Source organism: Rhinopithecus bieti, unplaced genomic scaffold, assembly GCF_001698545.2.
Source record: "Rhinopithecus bieti isolate Rb0 unplaced genomic scaffold, ASM169854v2 scaffold_22442, whole genome shotgun sequence".
NCBI lineage: Eukaryota > Metazoa > Chordata > Mammalia > Primates > Cercopithecidae > Rhinopithecus > Rhinopithecus bieti.
In genome coordinates, this window is record NW_016810717.1 from 582433 (window position 1) to 600089 (window position 17657).

Consider the following 17657-nt stretch of genomic DNA (forward strand, 5'->3'; position numbering starts at 1 on the left):
TTTTTTTTTTTTTTTTTTTTTTTTTTTTTTTTTTGTGAGACGGAGTTTCGCTCTGCCACCCAGGCTGGAGTGCAGAGGCGGAATCTCAGCTCACTGCAAGCTCCGCCTCCCGGGTTCATGCCATTCTCCTGCCTCAGCCTCCCCAGTAGCTAGGACTACAGGTGCCCGCCACGTCGCCCGGCTAGTTTTTTGTATTTTCAGTAGAGACAGGGTTTAACCATGTTTGCCAGGATGGTCTCGATCTCCTGACCTCGTGATCCGCCCCTCTCGGCCTCCCAAAGTGCTGGGATTACAGGCTTGAGCCACCTCGCCTGGCCCCTAGATCCAATTTTTAAAATACAAATACACACTGCCTCAGACAGGAATGTAGATTGATATCCTTAAATGCTAGCATTAATTATTTCTGGTTTATGGCTTTATGGGCGATCTAATTTTTTTGTTTTGCCTATCTGTATCTTAATTTTATAAAAAGAATATATTATTAGTGTAGTGAAATAATTTACATACAAATAAAAGGAAATAAGTTGCTACTATGCAATTTATTTATTTATTTATTTATTTATTTATTTTATTTATTTATTTTTTTTGAGACGGAGTCTCGCTTTGTCGCCCGGGCTGGAGTGCAGTGGCCGGTTCTCATCTCACTGCAACCTCGGCCTCCCAGGTTTATGCCATTCTCCTGGCTCAGCCTCCGAGTAGCTGGGACTACAGGCGCCCGCCACCTCGCCCGGCTAGTTTTTTTTTTGTATTTTTTAGTAGAGATGGGGTTTCACCGTGTTAGCCAGGATGGTCTCGATCTCCTGACCTTGTGATCCGCCCGTCTCGGCCTCCCAAAGTGCTGGGATTACAGGCTTGAGCCACCGCACCCGGCCACTACTATGCAATTTATAAATAAAGGGACATACATTGTATCTACAAAAATAGGCAAAGAATAAACTCACAGGAAACTCACAAAAGAGGAAATATAAAAGGCTAATTGTAAATTCTCTAATTTCTAAAGCATATAGTTCGGCACAAAGTAAGCCCTTAATAACGCAGTAATTTTAATTATTATCCCTTATTACTAAAACAATAAGTGTGTATGAAATCTGATTGTGGGACCATAAAAAGTGAGTACTTTTTATCCTACCATAAAAAGTGCAACAAATGTTGCACAATGATACTGTGTTAGAGTCCCAGGAAAATGAAGCCTCTCCAAGGGCACTCTCCAAACCCTCAAGGAGACTGCCAGTCATATTTCTAATCTGCCTGGGATGACTTCTCTGAGAAGGTCACATCCTTCTGGTAACTACATTGGGAGAATAGCGGAGCAGGACATGTCAGCAATCTCCACTGAGGGCTCATCTGAAGTTTGACTTCCTGTGAACTTGTGTTGCAAAAGAGTGTTTTATTTGCCATAGGAGGAAATAGAAGAAGACATGGAAACAAGAATACAAGGTCATTGACAGAAGAGTACAGTCATGCATTGCTGAAATATGGGGATACATTTTGAGAAATGCAGGCAATTTTGCTGTGTGAACATTATAGCAGGTACTTATACAAACCTACACGGTGTGGCCTACTACACACCTCGGCTGTACGGTATAGCGTATTGCCCCTAGGCTACAAACCTGTACAGCATACTACTGTACTGAATACTTTAGGCAACTGTAACACAACGGTAAGTACTCATATATCTAAACATAGGAATAGGAAAGGCATAGTAGAAATATAGCATTATAATTTTATGGGACCACCATCATATATGCAGTTTGTTGTTGAACTAAAAATCGTTACGTGGTGCATGACTGTATTCAGTTTTAAGAAAAGGGGCACTAACTCTACATTCCAAATCCCCATCTCTCCTTTCCCCCACATCCTATCCGTTCCTGCCTTCCTAAGAGTCTCATCACTGAAGAGAAACAGACCCCACGCAGTTCAATCTACACTCAAACCAATACAGCCTTGAAAAGGTAAACAGAATGTTATTTTTATAATGTTTTATCATAAAAGTAATATATGATCTTTATAGAAAAATAAAGAAAATTAAAATCATCAATAATTTTATCACCCAGAAACAATCACTTTTAATGTGCTAGTAGAGGTTAGTCTATTTTAACACTTCTGAAATCATATAGATTTACATGATTGTTCTCATGTAACCTGTAACATAAGCATTTCCCAAGTTGCTATGATCTATTAATAACAGTGGTTTGATTAATTGTATTGGCTGTGTGGATGTGGAACGAAGAGTCTTGATGTCAAGAAGGGCTGAGGCACAGAAGGTGCAGTCGGTCATTTGGGACCATATTGTCTGTGGCTTTCAGGACAGGGAGCTTCAGGACTCAGGTAGATGACTCTGAAAGAGACCTTCTTTTTTGGAACTGCAGCATCTCCTTCTCCTCCCCAAGGGGAATTTAGGCCAGGAACTACCAGATCTTTCTCTCTCTGATTTTCTTCTCAAATCCCAAGGCAAGACAATGGAAACTAAACACGATTTTGGTCATCAGGCTCTTCCAGAGCGTCCGGATGCATGAGAAGTGAATAGGTGATTGTGTTCTCAGCCTAGAGAAGGCAAAAACCAGCAGTGAGGATCCACAGAGAGGGCCTAGGAAAGAAGGCAACAGAGAAGGCAAAAGGGGAGAAGGGAGGGGGAGATGGCTGGGATCACTCACCCCGACTTTGTCAGCCTCATCAGGATTAGTGGGATTGGCTGTGGGCAAAAAGAAGAAATATCAGCCAGAGCACTGCCGGAGAAGAGGGCCTGCCTGTGCTGATGCTGAGGCTGCAAAACCAACGCCCAAACTAGAGCCAAAGCAAGCACTGCTGACCCTGTCTCGGATCTCTAGGCCAAGCACTGGGTAAATATGGCCTCACTGATCCATGCATGGGGTAGCCCAGCCACAGCCTTCCCCATGGGCCACAGTGAAAAAGTGAAGCAGTCACTTGAGCTGCATTCTTTTCAGGGAATTGCTGAGCTTTCCTAGAAGCAAACCAGGGAGCCTTGGGATCTGAGATATTGGGGAAGAGGTGGGGTAGGGGAGTGTTCAGCATCAGAGTGAAGTGAAGTCCAGATTTTTGCTGGCCACAGACTTCAGGGAGAGAAGGCTGAGGGCCATTTTCACATTGTCTGAATGTAGTGCATCTTTGTTGGAACTTTGAAAATTATGGTACTCCATGGCATTAAAAAGGAAGAGAAAGTGAGTGAGAAAGGGAGGAAGGGAGGGAGGGAAGAAGAAAGGAAGGAAGGACTTTCTCTGGTTAGTGTCTGAAACACACTGTGAACACAAAATATGAATTCCCTCATATTTTGCTATGAACTGACTTAGCCAGTATGAAAAGTAGCCCCAGTATCTGCAAAGTGGCATTTCTCAGGAAGTCGGGAGGCATCTGAGACAATGCAGACTAGAGTCTCTTCTCTCACTCCCTGAACACCGAGAGCCTTTATTGCCATGCTGTAAATTCTGCAGCAAACCACATTCTGAATGCCCATTCTAATACATTCCCCAAGAATCCCAGTAACCCAGCTTTACCTTTTGGGAAATCATCAGCTCCAGTGCCTGGCTGCAAAACTGCCTTGTGAAATGTGCTTATGCCAGTGTAGACAGAAACACACAACAAGACGGATAATCCAGTTGCTTGGACTTTGTTTTTAACAGATCTGCTTTGGCCCTGGTGTGAACACAGGCCCCTGTCCCCACTGGGCCCAACCAGCGGACACATGACCTTGCTGCAAGCACAGCTGGACGAATGATATTTTGCTCAAGCTCTCAAATCTGTTGGCTCTGCTCTGAATCATACTCCAGCCATCTGAGTTGGGGTCTTTGACAGCCTCTTTTCCCTGCCTGTTCCTACTATCATGGAAACCCCCAGAAAAAGCCCCAGTTTCCTTTGTGCTCTGACTTTAACTACAGTCTGGAAGTTGCCTGGCATCCTCCTGGAAGTTCCTTTACATACTTTCACCTAGGCCAGGGTTTGAGTGGCCCCTGGCTCTCAGAATGTCAGACCTAGAAGGTCTGAGAGGTCACCCACTCATTTCCTCAGTGAGCAGACTGAACCCCATCAGGGAGACTGACTGGTTCAAGGCTCCACTATGTGATGGGGGCAGAACCAGGCCAAAATTCAATCAACCTGGAGTGCGTGGGCATCGGAACCAAGCTTTGCCCACAGAGTAGAGCCCACGAGTGCCCCTAGTCCCCCAGAATTTTCTCAAGCCCAAACCTCCTCTTAGCATTCCACAGACAGCTGAGCCTGGCCACTCCACCCCATCCCTCCACAGAGATAGATTCCTCAGCAAATCAAGGGGTTTCCAGGCCTCCTCTTTTCCCCTTAGACTCCTGCCTCCCACATCCGATTGGCCTCAGTCTTACAGCCCCTAGCCCTCTCCTTTGCCAGCTCTGCCAAAGTTCCACAGAAAGACCAAAGTATCTCTGATTTCCAGATCTGGAAATATCCCCAGATTCCTGATCCCAGAAATTCGGACACAGCCCTCTCCTCTGTATCTGGGACTGGTGTTTTTCTTCTCATCTCCAGAGAGGTCATCTTTAGGCCCAGGAGTTAGACTCAGAGCTGACCAAGCGATTTGAGCCCCGGCCATCCCCTCACCGCTGCTCCCTCCCTGGCTCCCAGCTAAACTCACACAAGCCCCTTCTGGCTGGCTCCGGTCCAGCAGGCAGCCCTGGTGAGCCATCACTGAATCCCTGAGACAACCCTGTACTTACCTGGTTTCTCAGGGAGGGTCTCCCCATTTCCCTGCACTCAGGGTTTCCTGGGAGAGCTGGGAGGGGCACATAGGAGGTTAGTAGGATTAGGGGGTAGGACCTGAGTCCTCAGGACCAAAGACCAGGGCCAGGGTTGGATGGGACCAGCTCAGGCCTTCCCTCTGGCAGATGCTTCCCGTCCTCCCACCCCCAGCTCCCCTGCTCAGGGGCTGCTCCCACCTGGAAAAGGGCTGGTCCAGAGGCAGAATTCAGCTCACCCATTGGGATGCCCAGGAGTGTCAGAAAGGCCACTCCATGGCATCTGAGACTTGCTCTGCCTTTTAAAAACATCTGTGCCTCAGTCTCTCTCCCTGTTTCTCTGTATTATCATCAGTAACTGAGGTCCTGGCTATGAACCAATTGTAAAGTGCTTTGTGAGGTGTTAGTGGGATTATTTCTCTTTCTCAGCAGCTTGTAGCACCCTCTCTAGTCCTCCCTCAACACCCATATAAGCTCCACCCAGCTTCAATCCCTGCCTTGGCCCAGTACCTGGAGAGTCCTCCTTCCCTAGCTAAGCGCTGCCCTCACACACCACCTCCTCCAGAATGGCAACAGCCCTGTTTGTGTGCTGTTACTGCCTGACAGGCACTGGTGTAAGACGTCAGCCTCTTTCATCCCCATGGCAACCCTGTGAGGTGAGTCCTATTAGTGTCCCCATTTTCCACATGAGACAACTGAGGCACAGAGAGGTGGAGTGACTCACCTGGGTCATATAGCTGGTACACTGTGGAACTAGATTTGAACCCAGGCAGTCCGACCCCACTATGTGCACTCCATTACTGCACTACACTGCTCCCCCTAAGACCTTCTCCAACTGCCTCAGCCCTTGTTGGGCTATGGAGCCTCCTCTGTACTCCTATCCTAGGCTTTTCATGTCCCTATCATTGCTTTTATCCCATCTTATTATAATGGCCTAGTTGTACTTCTGTCTTCCTCACAATGCTGAGAACTCCCCAAGGGCAGGGACTGGACTTCATCTTGGCATCACCTACGATGACTCACGCATTGGCTGACACATAAGCTAGTTTGTTCAAGTCTTGTCAATGAATGATCTAATAAATGAACAAATGAATATAATACAATACGGGCCTAGCCTAGATCTGAATGCGTATCTAGGCCCAAAGAGCAGGGATTCTGAAATGTCTGGGGTTAGGGCCTGGACCAAATGCAAACTGATAAGCAAAAAGGGAGGACCTGGGAGGGAGCTACAAACGCTGAAATGACCGCTTTTCCTGCAGTAGATCAAGGCCAGCTACAGCAGCAACAATGGCCGCTAGCAGCAATCCCAGTGAACCACAGGCCACATTGATCGCCCATCCGGTGAAGAGCTGCCCACGGCTGGGGCACTTAGGGATAGACAGACATTAGGACAGGATGGGGGTTACTTTTAATGACAACTTGCTATTTCTCCTTGTCCCCCACCTCGCCACCCCTCGCCTCCAGGTGCTATGTGGTCCTAAGTGCTTGTCACCGCAAAGCTGCTTCTGCTGTGCCGCTGGCCTGAAGCTCAGCTCACGATGCCAATGCAAGACTCACTACATCCCTCCAGCCTCCCACGCTGGCACACGGGTTTGCTGTGGGCTGGACTTACGCCTCCTTCCTATCCAGGTTTCTCCACCAAACTAATAAAGGCACATTGGCGAGCAGGCAGGAGCAGAGGAAAGGAATCCCCTTAGCCCTTGGGGCAGTAGGAAGGGTGGGCCCAAAGCCTTGCATAGCTGGAGGCATCGTTACTCTATGGAGCATAGCCTTGAACAGACTATGACATGCCAGGCTTTCTGGAGTGAGTGGCTATAACATGAGCCATGAGAAGAAACGAGGCAGACTTCAGCTCTTAGGAATGCCCAGGAGCTTTGGGAACCTCTGCACCAATGAGGGAGCTCTGCTTCGCTGCCATCTTTAGTCTGGGGCCTGCATTTCAAAGTGGAACAAGAGCCTGACTACCTATTACCTGGGAGGTGACGGCTCCAAGTTCTGGCCCCTACTCCTGCTCATTGGCCAATACTTAGCCAGGCCTCCACACCACTCCTCTTTGCTCCAGTGCCCAATTTTGCTGCTGTGGCCTTTCTCAGACCTCCGTGTAGACCCATGTGACCTTAGTGCTTGTCCATCCCCTCTTCTCCCCTCCCTACATCTTGGCAGATTCCCCATACCTTGGACAGTGATGGTCACAGGTTTGGATGAGTATGACGTGTAGCCTATGTTTCCTGTGCAGTGGTAATCACCACTGTGACTGTGGTTTGCTTGTGGGATGGAGAAGTTGGGATCCACATGGGAAAATTTCTTGGATATTCCATTCTGGAAGAATGTGACCTTGATCAGAGGCTTGTCCTTCCAGCTGTGGCACCTCAGCATGATGGTTTCTCCCTCCCGGAACTCCAGGTGAGGGGTCTGGAGCGCCAGCCACTCTGAAAGATGCAAAAAACCCCAGAGGACCTGGGAGGTCTTGGCTCAGCTCTGAGACCCAGGTCTTCCTTACTGGTGGGACATGGTGTGCAAAGGGAACAACAGCTTAGGTCTGAAATCAGACAGTTCTGGACTCTAATGCTTGCTGTATCATTTATGAACTCTTGGGCAGATAATTTAAGTCTTCTGAGCCTCTGTTTCCTCATTTGTGAAAATGGGCATGATAATGTCATGTATCTACAGTAGGCCCTAGCACATAGTAGGTGTTCAGGATACACTCATCTCCTCCTTCTCCCAGGAAGGCAGCTGCAGCCTTTTCCTGCCTGACAGGCCTCTGTAGGAAGAACACAAGAGACCCTAAGATGTGATCTCTTCCATGTCGGGGAGGGAAGGAGGAATCCAGTCTGACCGAGGAGACTGCATGTGAGAAGGACATATGCCTTTGTGGACAGCAGAAAGTCATGAATGTGCAACAAATGTTACCTGATGAATGCTACTTGACAAATTTATTTGGAGAATGTCAATAAATGTGGAGCTTCTTTCCAGCAGGGTCCAAAGACAGCAGTGTCACCAGTGGGTCATTTGTTTGCTGTGTACTTTTGAGGAAAATTTGCTATTCAGGTGAAGGGAGGGGATCAAGTGAAAAGCAACAAGGACAATGTTCATCACAATCTCATTGCAACTTTGCTTTACAGAGAGCCACCTTTCAATGGGAGCTTTGTAAGATCATCAACCTCTCCAGCAAAATATTTACTAAGCTCTGCCCAGTTTCAGATGCTGGAAATACAAAGATGCATAAGACACGACTTTCATCTTAGGTTTCCCATAGGCTGGTGGAAGAGAAAGACAGAGAAGAGCACCTAGCACTCTGAGAGCGTGGAGAAGGGAAACACTGATTCTCACCAGAAGTCTTTGAGGGAGGCATTAGTGCCCCATGGAGCAGGTGAGGAAATGGAAACTCAAGGGTTAAATGAATTCATCATGTTTGTATAGTGAGTCATTTCCAGGGCTAGGATTGTTGTGGTCTGTTTGTGCTTTTCAATTCTGCCATTAAAATGGAAATGGTTTTTATGCAGTAGGGATTTCCTTCTGCTTCTCTCACACTTGGCTGCCTGTTTGTGGCCTGGTAACCTTCTGTTCAATCAGGACTGAGGCAAAAACAACCATTGATATACGCTGAGGCAACTCACACTAATGCTTCCCAGTAAGCAGGCCACCCCCCTTTTCTGCAAACCTCTGCCTGAAAGCAGATTTCAACCATCCTGGCCCTCCCAGGTCCACCCCGGGGCCTTCCTCCACTGACCAGAAAGCACAGTCAGATGAACAGGGTCGCTGAGGCTGGTCCGGCCAGTCTGGCACCTGTACTCCCCGCTATCATTGTTATTGGCCTTGAACCTGTAGCTGGGCTGCGTGTGGGTGGGGATGAGATTCCCATTGTGGAACCACTGAGTAGAGTCGCTGTCAGGGCTGTGAGCTCCCCCGCACGTCAGAGTCACAGAGTCCTCCTGGAGCACGTTGATCCACGGGGGCTCGAGTTTCAGCACAGCTTTCGGGGGAGCTGCTGAGGGGCAAAGAGAGGAGGTAGCGTGAGGAAGAGGAAGCCCAAGAGCCTGAGCAGGCCCTGAATCTCAGACAAAGAAGCACCTGTGGGCCTACTGGGGGCACCAAAAGCTGAGCCAGGCCCAGAATGGTTCTGCAGCTGAAGGCAGTTGCTTTTGCTCATACATCCCACCACAAGAGCCCCAGGGAGCCCAGGGATTCAGACAGGGAAAAAGAGAAGAGGGAGTGGGCAAGAGAAACACCCAGAAATACATATACTTCACCAAGAGATAATCCTCACCAGTTCCTTCTCTCTCTCCCACCAACCTCTCCCCACCACCACAGACACACAGACACCCCATACCTACATACTCTTTTGAGACTAACTTTTCTCCCCAATAAACAAAGGTGTTTGGACACTGGTGGATAAATTTTCTCTGGGGCTGACTGAAGGTACGTGGGGGCTCTGGTGGAGATGGCAGGCATGGGAGTCGGATATCAGGTTTCCGTTCTGACCTAATGTCATTTTGTATACTTTTAAAAATGATGTCAAGATGGCCCGTCCTCACACCCAAGCATAGATGAGCTTCTCTGGCCTTAGAAGGATAAAGAGAGAGGGAGAAAACCTGGAGCGTCAGTCCTGGGGGGTGGAGGCTGAGTGGCACAAACACAGAAGTGCTCAGGAAAGTGTAGCCAGAGGTATACAGAGATGGCTCTCTGAAGCTCTCAGAAACATGCACAGTCAAGGATTTAGCTACACAGGGGGACAACATATGCAGGCCATGTGATTTTGCATGTGCCTGAACTTTATTTGGAGAGAGGAAGCTCTTGGTTTGATTTGGACAGCAGAAGGCAGTTGAGAGAGCGGTCAGAATTCTCATTTTCTGTGACAGCTCCGCCATTTGAACACCATGGCTGCCTACCACTTGCCTCCATGGAAGGAGGAAACGGAAGAAGGAGAGCAGAAGAGGGAGCAGGGGATCCTTTGGGAGCAATTACCCTTTCCTGGCCCTGACTTGGTACTGGGCTCAGTTGCTGGTACATTTAAAGCACCTCCAGACAGGGAACTGGGAGGAGAGGAAAAGGGGACCTGGAGGAAGGAAAGGCTGTGGGTGGAGTACTTACCAGGTGTCCCAGCAACAGGAGCTGTAAGACAGAAAGCAAAGATCAGCCCACAGTGGAGTGTCTGAACGAACACCTGCCCTCTTTGGCCTAGAGACTGCCCAGGCCCAGAGCGCCCTTCATCTACAGCACAGCCCTCATGATCATATTCCCTGGGACTGCCTGGATGAGCTGCACTTTCGAAAGGACTGAGAACTCCTTCCCAGTAACATACAAAAATGAAATAAAATTATATAACACCCTCTTCCACCTGTTTTGTGACATTTTCCTTTGGCTTACCCTCTTGAGTGATTAAAATAAATATGCCTCTGGAAAGAGGTCTCTGTTGGGCTTTACATATGATTTATGCATCAGTATAAATAATTTTGCCAGAGTTTATCCTGAGAGCAAGATTTGTTCTTTTGTTGGAATGGGGTAGAAATTGCACAAGTAATCCACGATCACTACAGAAAAATAGAAAATAGGAGCAAAATATTATCACCTTGGCATACATCCTGTTGGATTTTTTTCTGTGATCACACACACACACATGCTGTTCACATACAGACATACATAAGTGTACATGAGGATATACTCTAAAAACTGTTCTTTAACCTGATTTTTCACTGAGCAATGCAAGTTCTAGTAGATGAATCTGTTTCTACGTTGTCATTTTATTTTATTTTATTTTACTTTTTGGGGGGACAGGGTCTCACTCTGTCACCCAGACTGGAATGAAATGACGCGATCTTGGCTCACTGCAACCTCCGCCTGCCAGGTTCAACTGATTCACCTGCGTCAGCCTTCCAAGGACTGGGATTACAGGCCTGCAAATACAAAACTTACCCCGCTAAGTTTTGTATTTTTAGAAGAGAAGGGGTTTCACCATGTTGGCCAGGCTGGTCTTGAACTCCTGACCTGAAGTGATCTACCCGCCTCGGTCTCCCAAAATTCTGGGATTACAGATGTGAGCCACCACGTGCGCCCATGTTGTCATTTCAAATGGCTACACTATATTCTACTATTTGGCTGTCCTGTGATTTATTTAACAACTCTATTGCTTGGCATTTAGGTCTTCCAGGTTTTTGCTATTAGAAATATCTCTTAAAAGGAGAAAGAGACTGCAAAAGGACACTAGATCTGTGACTTCATGCAGGGGTAGGGGATGCCACTGTGTTAAGAAAAGAGCTTCCGTAGGGGAGGCAGTGTGGGCTAGGGTGGGTAGAGATTTGTGGGTGCTATTATTGGGTAAAGAAGCAAAGCTGGGTCCTTAGGTGAATCAGAGCTCTGTGTGTGTGTGTGTGTGTGTGTGTGTGTGTGTGTGTCCATCTGTCCATGGGTGAGGGTCTTCTCTTGCATCTGGGCTGAGAGAAAGTCAAGAAGCTTCCAAGTGCGTGTATATTTTCAGGGACAAAAGTATGGAAGGAAATGGAAGCAGAACCAAAGGGTGAAAAGGGGGCAATGTGGAGAAAGCATTGGCTTCAAAGTTTAGAGAACTGGATTCTGGTCCCAATGCTCCAATACCTCGAAATATACACTTGGACCAATTACTTCCTTCCTTTGCAATACAACATTAATCAACAAACTTGCATTGGTTTCCCACTGCCCTGCAATGCAAGCTGAGTTCTACTAAGGGAAAAGAATGTCAGTCCCTACTTCCACTGAGGACAAGAATCTAATGGTGAAGATAAGCACATGTGTAATCTGATGTAAAAGAGATGCCATTAGAGGAATATGGATAAAATGCTATGGAGGTTCAGAGAAAGAAAAGATCCCAGGGCTCTGTGTTTGGGAGGGTTTGGGGTTCAAAAGGAGGAGAATTCCATGGAGAAGATGGGACCTTCCAGGTTCATCAAGGACCTTCCAGGACTGATAGGATTTTGGTTGAGAGGAAAGAGGTATTCCACGGGAAGGAGCAGCAGGTACTTGGCAACATGCCCAGCCAATTGCAGCCCAACTTCTACTTGATTTCTGGTCTCTCCTCAAGCACTTCCAATAATGAGGGACAAAGCAAGGTAGAAGTCATACTCTGGAGGGCTCCTAGTGCCAGGTGGTGTGACAGTGGGGGAAAGCACACACTGAGTTTAAATGCTGACTCCACTACTGCTATGTGACCTTTCACAAATTACTTAACTTTTCTCTGCTTCAGTTTCCTTGTTTGCAAATGAAGATAATGACAGCAGTATCTACCTCATAGGGTTGTTGTAAGGATTCAATGAGATAATCCAGAGAAGGCATTTAGTGTGCTACATGACACATGGTGAATTTCAAATAAATTTAAGTTAATTTTTTATAAGTTCGCTCCTTGGTTCAGCATACAGTGGGAAGTTACTCAGAATTTTCAAATTGGGGCTGAAAGTGCAGTGTCAAATAGATTGGAACAGGGGAAATGCCAAAGAGATTAATTAAGAAAGAAAGTAATTGTGATGGAAGAATGAGGTCAGAGAAAAGAAAAAAAAAAAAAAAAAGAGAGATGACTGCAGTGATCCAGAATATGTGGATAACCCATCAAACACCTGGCCTCTTCACTCCCTGAACTGCTCATCATCAGTAAACTTTCTTTCTTTGGAGATGAATTTTATCTGCTCAAGTACAGCCCCCAGAATAATCTTTGACCTTATCAAGAACCCCAAAGCATCTGTGTTACCACTGTCTATCCTTGAGCACATGTTTGCCTTCACCTCCCACCCACCCCCATCTAGCTTGAATTCAATGAGGCATCACTATTATTACCTCCTTGCAAATCCCCTTAACTTCGGTTGCCTTTCTCTATCTTTACCAAACGCACCTGTATTCTCCATCCTTTACTTGCTCAATTGCGCGTTACTGAAATTACCACACAAGAAGGCAAACTGTTGATGCAGTAAATGTGTGATCACCGCATTCAATAGGACACTGAACTGCCATTGTGGACTTTTCTCCAAGACATTTGCTCTGCTACTCTGAGTAGTGACATTCATATTTTCCTCATTGCCCAAACTTTCTCATCCCACCCTCTGCCTCCAGTCCCCTCTCATTTTTAGCTGATGCCTTCCCTCATATTTCACAGAGAAAACAAAAGAGGTTACACAGAAAATCCACATCGTCCCCCAACTAAATCTACCAGTCTATCTGCATCTCCTCCTGTCTTCTCCTTCCTTGCATTTCATTTGAGAAAGTATCTCTCCTCCTATCTATGGTCAGTCTCAAGCAAGTACTCTGATCCCATTCCCTTTAATCCTCTCGAGGATTTCCCTTTCTGTTATTCACTTTCTCTTCTGCGTCACCAGTTTCTCCCTCTTAGCTGGATCTTCCCATCAATGGTAAATTTATTTCAGTATCTTCCATTAAAAATAAAAAACAAAAAAACCAAAAAAACTTTTCCTTGAACCACATATAATTCCAGCTACTGCCCCATTTCACTCGGTTTGTTGTTGTTGTTTGTTTGTTTGTTTGTTTTTGTTTTTGACAGAGTCTTACTCTGTCACCCAGGCTGGAGTACAGCGGCACATCTCAGCTCACTGCAACCTCCACCTCCCAGATTCAAGCAATCCTCCTGCCTCAGCTTCCCAAGCAGCTGGGATTACAGGCATGCCCCACCACGCCTGGCTAATTTTTGTATTTTTAGTAGAGATGGTGTTTCACCATGTTGGCCAAGCTGGTCTTGAACTCCTAACCTTAAGTGATCCACCCACCTTGACCTCTCCAAGTATTGGGATTACAGGCATGAGCCACCACGCCTGGCCTCTCTCGTCCCTTTCACAACTAAATTTCTCCATTGTTTTTCTTACATAGGCTGTCCTCATTTCTTCTTCCATTCACTGTCTAATTCTCTGCAATTTGGACTTGGCCCTCAGCAAAACACTAAAACTTTTCTTGGCAAAATCACCAATGGCTTTGTGTTGTCATATCAAGTGGACACATTCTGTTTCTCTCCGTCTTCCTCATGTCAATATCTATCTTCACTATCCACCCAGCTACATAGGCCAGAAACCTGCAAGCCATCTTTTAACCTGTCTGTCTCCCAAAATCCAGCCCCTTCCATACCAGGAAGTCTTGCTGATCCTGCTTCCAACTTAGATCTCGAACCCACTAACTTCTCTTCACCCCCATTATAGCCACTACTCAGTTTAGGTCACCATCAGCTTTTCCCATAGCTTAATTTGTCCCCTCACTTCTTATGGTCCCCTACAATCCATTTTCAACAAAGAAGCTAGTTCCTTAAAAAAGAAAAAAAAATGAAATCAGATGATGTCACTCCCCTGCTTACAAGCCTTCAGTTGCCTTTCTTTGGTCTTAAGATAAAGTGGAAATGGCCTACAAGCCCTACTCAATTTGGTCCGTGCTTACTTCTCCAGCCCCAGCTCAGATCCCTCTTCCCCTACTCATCGAGCTTCATTAACACTTGCCTTCCTGGCATTCTTCAAATTTGGGGATTTTCTGTATGCCAATCCCTCTACCCTGAAATGCGTCCTCGATCACCAAATGGCTAAATCCCTACCATGTTGAGAGTCTCAGCTTACATGTCACCTTCTCAGAAAACTCTTTACATAACATCCTGTTTAAAGTAGGCTGCTCTCTTGTCTTCCCCACAACTAATCTTATCACAATACCCTATTTACATCTTCATAGTCCTTTTCCATTTGTACTTATGCCTTCTTGTTTGTTTACTTTTCATTTATATCCCTCAGTGGGATAAAAATTCAAAGAGAGCAGTAGCCATATTAATTTTACGTGCCATTGCTCTGGAAATCATTCACTGGTTGGATCTAGGTAGGAGATAAGAGAGCCCAAAGTTGTATTGACAACAGGAGGTGAAGAAGAGGAAACAGATGCAGAAGGAATTTAAGTGGCAGAGAGAAGTTGGCATTTAATAGACTGTGGGAGGGATTTAAGTTGGATAACTAGGAAAAGGGTGGCTGTGCTTACACAAATACAAATGTTAGCAAGAGAAGAACATTTGTGAGGAGGAGATAATAAGTTGGATTTTGAATATGCTTTGTTTTTGAGCTGGTGAATCGTTTTAGAGGTGTCCAACCAGCAGTGGAAATGTAAAATTATACTTGACAGAAGCAAGCAAGAGGAATAGGTTTAGGAGTTATTGACATAGAAGTGGTAGCTAAAAACCTCAGTATGTAGGATTGGCAAGGGGGACGGTGTAGTGGGAGAGAGGGTGAAAAAAGAAGAGGAAGAAAAGGGAGAGAAAAAAATAAAAAGATGAGGAAAGGAGAGAGACGTCACCAATTATTTATCCATTCCACAGTTAATAAATAGTAGTAAATACCAAACATGCTCCCACCCGGTGTGCTTATTGCTTCACAGTCAGTTCATTGACCTCGTATTTCTGGTCAGGAAAGCTGTCAGTCACGTTCACTGATAAGTCTCCACGTCCTACAATAGTGCCTGTACATAGAATTTGGAGAATCAGCAGGAGCAAAGGTGGTAAAAACAGAAAGTGCAGTGCACATATTGCCTGGCTGTAGAAGAAGATCCATTTGGGGTGCAATGGGGAACACGGTTAGCAGGGCAGAATTAGAGTTTTTGCAGTAGGCAATGGAGTAGCACAGAAGGCATTTATGAAATGCACTGACACAGCCATAGCTGGACCTAAAGATGCCATGGCCTTGATGTGCAGCATGGATGCAGGGGAGAGGAGACAGGAGCAATCAAGACCCCATTAGAGGGTGCTATAAAAATTGAGTTATCAAGTGATGAAGACCTAAATGTAGAAGCCCCAGTAAGAGTGGAAAAAAATAGGGTAAATCCTTGATGATTTAGCAAAAGGCAAATGGGAGAAAATACCAAAGATCTTTCCCAGGAATCTTGCCCAGGTAACTGGCACATTGGTAGCACTAGTAGCAGAGATAAAGAAGCACATCACCTCTCTAGGCCTGAGCTTCCCCACATGACAAATGAGGTAGTTCACCTTACTTTCTCTTCGAATTTAATCCATTGCATCCCATTCATGGAGGAATACTTTCTCTTCCTTACCTCTTTCTCCTGTAGCCCAGTATCATCCTGCATTGACAGCCAAGAGCTGAGGGCCCCCAGAGCTGATCAGATTTCACTAGCAGTCACAGCACACAACTTGGATGAGTGGCAGTATGCTTTCCTCTAGAATGTGAGGGTGGAAGCCCTAGGAATTGAGATTTGAGAGACAGTCCTGGCAGTAGGTCTCCCCTACTTGGCCTCCCATAGGCTTTTCAAACCATCAAGCATGATCAGTCCCTGTCCTCTGTCCAACAGCTGAGAACATGGTCAAAAAAGAGCCTTCCATTTTGGCCTAAGACCCTGGCTTTCTTGCTGATCAGATCCAGTACCTCCCCATCATGGTCTGTGTGGTAAAAAGAAGCATGCATGATTTCTCTGGTTCCCACAACACATCACTCCAGACTTACCCAGGTGTGTGTATTCTCAGAGCCCCTGTTCTCTGGATAACCTAGATCTCCCTGTGCTTCTGCCCAGGGGAATATTCTTACACATGAAGATGATAGGCTTCTGCTGCATGAAGTGGTTTCAGGGGCACAGAGAATGGCCACTGCCACCTCCTCCCAAAAATGCATCTTATAACTTCCTCCCTACCCCTTATCTAAGGCAGCACTGGCCCTCCTGCCTAAGATGTGGTCTTTTGTGAAACATAAATTTCAAAGAAGGCAAACACTCTGGCCATTCATTTGTCATTCAAATATAGGTTACTAGACTTTTCTCACAGCGGGTTCTGACGTGGGAAGTGACAGAACATCTAGAGTCTGGGTGTTCAGTGAGATTGGGTGAAAGACACGGAAAAAATCCTGAACTCTGCCACACTGGATGACTTTCCAAAGCCAGCAGAGTCATCAGGGTTTCATCTTCACCAGCCTGCCTTCCCTCCCCTGGGTGTCCTGACGGGCTTCCCATGCCACCCCTCATCCTTGCCCAGGCTTATCCCCAGCCGAGTTTCCTGTTCTTCTCTCCCTCCCGGGGGCCCTGACTCACCCAGGAATAGCACAGCTGTCCACAGAAGCATGTGGCCCCAAGGCTGGGAGGACTTGCAGTCAGCCCAGTCACTCTCAGTAGCAAGGACAGGTAAGAATGACAGGATTCCCATCACTCCCTTGGAGCGAGCTGGTGCCCAGAGTACAGCAGTCACAGCCTTCTCTTGAAGTTTGGCGGATTCTACCCCAGAGGGCAAACAAATTCTGGAGTCTGAAAGAGGAAGCGAAAAAAAAAGTTCTGTTTTATCATAGGCTCCTCCCTTTCCACCCTCTTTCCTCTCAGTTGTTCCCTCCTAGAAGATTCAGAGCTTCCCAGAATAAATCTGGCATAGCCCATATTCAAATTCACAGAAATTTTAGAAACTATAGAAACAACTCCCTTCTTCTCCCTCTGAGGCCACAGCTGGCCTGGGCCTCTGGGAGAAAGAGGGAAATGGTCACAAAAACTCAGCTCAGAACCTCCTGCTGCAGTCTCTATCCTCCTGAGAAAGGGCGATGGAGGACAGCATACACTAGCAATCTAGTACTTCTACTTCCATTTGGAGACCCAGGCACTGGAATCTGGACTCCTCCTGAAACTGAGCATGGGGGCTCCAGGCCACCTACCAGCATTTAATTTTCTCTATTGTCATAATCCCAGACTCACTTTTGAGTTGTGGAACAAGGACAAGGAAGTATGTCAGGATGGCAATAGAATGACCACGCTCATCCTCATTATTCCCCTGCCCATATTCATTCTTTTTCTTATTCATTCTTCCATTTAATGAATATCCCAATAAATATCTATTGAGCGCGAATCTGTGCCCTGGTTTTGTATCTTGGTCATTTGTGCCACCCTCATTTCCATCCCTGTTCTCACTGCAATGGCATGGTGAAACAGCATGGGCTTTGAAGCTGTGTTAGGTTTAGGTTTGAATGC

At 46.4% G+C, this 17657-nt stretch overlaps 1 protein-coding gene across 1 annotated transcript; it reads right to left on the reverse strand.

Moving 5' to 3' along the window:
• Positions 1-1372: 1372 nt before the first annotated feature.
• On the reverse strand, positions 1373-16972 carry FCGR2B (Fc gamma receptor IIb). The gene is given in 10 exon segments (XM_017892671.1): positions 1373-2544; positions 2655-2692; positions 4701-4727; positions 4730-4756; positions 5964-5991; positions 5993-6059; positions 6874-7147; positions 8449-8706; positions 9810-9830; positions 16740-16972. Coding segments are annotated over 10 exon segments (930 nt in total). The 5' UTR covers positions 16852-16972; the 3' UTR covers positions 1373-2466.
• Between the last annotated feature and the right edge of the window lie 685 nt (positions 16973-17657).